General features: G+C 35.5%; 1 protein-coding gene across 3 annotated transcripts in view; it reads right to left on the bottom strand.

Moving 5' to 3' along the window:
* LOC107687122 (probable G-protein coupled receptor 153) overlaps nt 1–3173 on the bottom strand; it is a 25982-nt gene that overhangs the window by 15150 nt on the left and 7659 nt on the right. For all 3 annotated transcript variants that reach the window (XM_016484340.1, XM_016484339.1, XM_016484341.1), the window contains exon 2: nt 590–1022. In XM_016484340.1, coding sequence (XP_016339826.1) covers nt 590–1022 — 433 coding nt within the window. The remainder of the gene's footprint in view (nt 1–589; nt 1023–3173) is intronic.

Below are 3173 nucleotides of genomic sequence, written 5' to 3'. Positions count from 1 at the left end.
CTATATTTCTCTAATATTTTGAATGCATAACACAGCAGCGGCGCGTCTCGTGGGCTAGACTAACAAAACATTAAACTACAACGTCCCTTACATCATCATCACCGCATCTCGTGCTCCACTGATGATGCTCCCTGACGCACACCTAACATTCGATTGTACTATACTATATTGTACTGTCTGCGTCACTCATAGCACGTGCCTATTTCGTGCACTATATCGAACATTTTTTATATCGTTATCGAAGAAGGTGTACCGTTGATAAATATCGATACCGTTTTATCGCCCAGGCCTAGGGTAGAGCTTTCTTCTTCTTAAAAAAAAAAGGGCTTTTATGACTGAGTTTGTAACAGATTGCAGTGAGTTTTCTAAATGACGCATATGATGTCGGATAATTATATTCAAAAGTACTCTCTTCATCGATAGTACTCAAAAAGTCAATATCCTTCATAGGTCAATTAAGGCAAACTACCCAACTCATATTTCTATGCAAAGATAAACACCACTTACACTCCAACAAAATCCACTGAAACCCCACTAAAGACTGCAGCCCTTTTGGTAAAATCATGTTCTCTTGAAAGCGAGCACTCACCAATATGGGGAATCCAGTTAGAAAGTCGTATATGAAGACTATTCCACTGATCAGATAGGTGATCTGCAGCGATGTCTTAAGGGGCTCTGAGCCGTCGATGGATGAACGCCTCTTGCCCTGGGCATCCTCCACTACAATGGTGGGCACGTTAAATTTGTTCTTGTCTACATTTTGACCCATCTGGATGGAAAAGGTCTGGAAGAGGGCAATTCCAATACAGATGACGCCCATCACTACACTCCCGCTGATCAGCAGCAGGAAGCAGACACCAAAGCCCAAGCCGATCTCAGTCACAATGAAGCGACAGTTGTCGTGGGTGTAAAAGCGCTCTGTGGTATCATGCCAGCCCACAGCAGGCAAGGTGGACAGAATGAACGACACCATCCAGATGCCCATGACAGTATGGACAGCCTGCTTTTTGGTGTTACTCAACCTGTTAGAAGATAAAAGAGATGAATGATTATAATGCTAATAATACTAGAATGAATATATTCGTTATATAAGAGGCTAATAAAAATAGATTACATCATTGAGCTAAAAATAAATTTCTAACTGTGTTCTTGCCAAATCAGTACTCCAGTTAATTTTACTGAGGATAGCTGTAACAACAGGGTGAACTGTATCACCATCAGTTAGAAACCATTTACAAGGATGAAATAAACATCAAACCATATCCACCACTGTGCCACACTTTTCTAAATGTGACCCTGGAGCACAAAACCAGTCTTAAGTCGCTGGGGTATATTTGTAGTAATAACCAAAAATACATTGTATGGGTCAAAATTATTTATTTTTCTTTTATGCCAAAAATCATTAGGATATTAAGTAAAGATTATGTTCCATGAAGATATTTTGTAAATTTCCTACTGTAAATATATTAAAACTTAATTTTTGATTAGTAATATGCATTGCTAAGAACTTAATTTGGACAACTTGAAAGGCGATTTTCTCAATATTTAGATTTTTTTGCACCCTCAGATTCCAGATTTTCAAATAGTTGTATCTCGGCCAAATATTGTCCGATCACAATTTCAAAAAATTATGACAGGCTTTGTGGTCCAGGGTCACAATTGTGTTTAACTTCATCCTGCCCACTATTACAACTCATGTATTTACCATCACAGCACCCTTTGCATATACCCCATTACACATTTACACAGTGGGAAAATTCGATCAATGTTGTAGATAAATATTGCAAACAAACAAATAAAAACAGACTTGAGTTACAGATGTTAAAACAAAAAGTGTTACTACCATCTCCCGTCTCCCCTATGAAATACTTCTTTCAAGATCCAGTCAATTCCTGATTGATAGAATCAAGTTCCACTCTATTTTTTTTTCTTTTTGAAATATGTCACATTACAGAAGTAAAATAGGTTGTAAAGAATATGTTGACTTTAAGCTAACTTTACACTTAGAGCACAGCACTGATTAGAAATTATTAACAGTTTTTTAATAGTGAATGCAAATGTCAGTATATGTCAGCTAGTTTAATTCATATTTTCCCTCAACAAGAGCCACAATTAAAAAAAAAAAAAATCACAATCATAATTCTCATAATTCACAATTCCTTTCTGTGAAGGTGTGCTTTTTAGTCTACAAAATGCTATAAACTTACATTTTTGAAGTATCGTTTAATCTTTTTTTTTTTTTGGAGTTTAAACCAGGGGGTCAAGGTTTTAGCATGTTGGCCACTGTAAATGTCATACATTACGTACTCGCTGGCCATTACTTATGAGAAATAATTTAAGAGTGTGGCTAAGAGTATAACTCACATACAGCACAATGTTAATATATATCACTTACAATTTATTTTTAAACTAACACAGAAGAACATGAAAAGGTTTTTGGAGAGTTTAAGTTTAGAACAAAACATACTATGTGGAGTCCTCTGTAACTAAAATGTAAAAATAATAAATTTAACTGATAAATCAATCAATTAATTCATGTCCCTATCTGTGTGTAGTAAGATGCTGGACCATTTGAAGTTATGTAAACTTCTTTATGTAAAGTGCTCCAGTTCTTTGAGCAGTGAGGAAAATCTACTATGCATTGCAGAATGACTATAAATGTTGAACAAGGTTTACATATGATCAGGACTGCATTCATGAAACGCCTAAGGAATTACTATGTATAAATGATTATCGAAAGAGAACAGCATCGGCATAAAATATAGACTCTCATAATGTCCTCAATGTAAAACTAATTTAAGTAGCTATTTGCTATTTTTAATTACATTCATCTCTATTTTTTCTTAATGAATGAAATAAATGGATTGATTTTTTTAAAGGGGTCCTATTATGCTTTTTCACTTTTTCAACTTTAGTTAGTCTGTAATGTTGCTGTTTGAGAATAAATAAGATCTGCAAACTTACAAAGCTCAAAGTCCACTTCAAAAGGAGATATTTTATTTAACAGAAATCACTTTTCAAAAACTACAACAAACGACTCGTTTGGACTACGTATATTTTCCGGGATTTGTGATATCACAAATATCGACGAATGGGACGAGACCTGGGGCAAGTTCAAGCTCAAACCGGTGTGCACCGTTTTGCTACGGTTTCCGGTTTGAACGACATGTTTC

This window comes from Sinocyclocheilus anshuiensis, unplaced genomic scaffold (genome assembly GCF_001515605.1).
Source record: "Sinocyclocheilus anshuiensis isolate Anshui unplaced genomic scaffold, SAMN03320099.WGS_v1.1 scaffold1203, whole genome shotgun sequence".
Lineage (NCBI taxonomy): Eukaryota > Metazoa > Chordata > Actinopteri > Cypriniformes > Cyprinidae > Sinocyclocheilus > Sinocyclocheilus anshuiensis.
The sequence above is the reverse complement of the archived record's forward strand: the minus strand, read 5'-3'. Positions and strand labels throughout refer to the sequence as shown.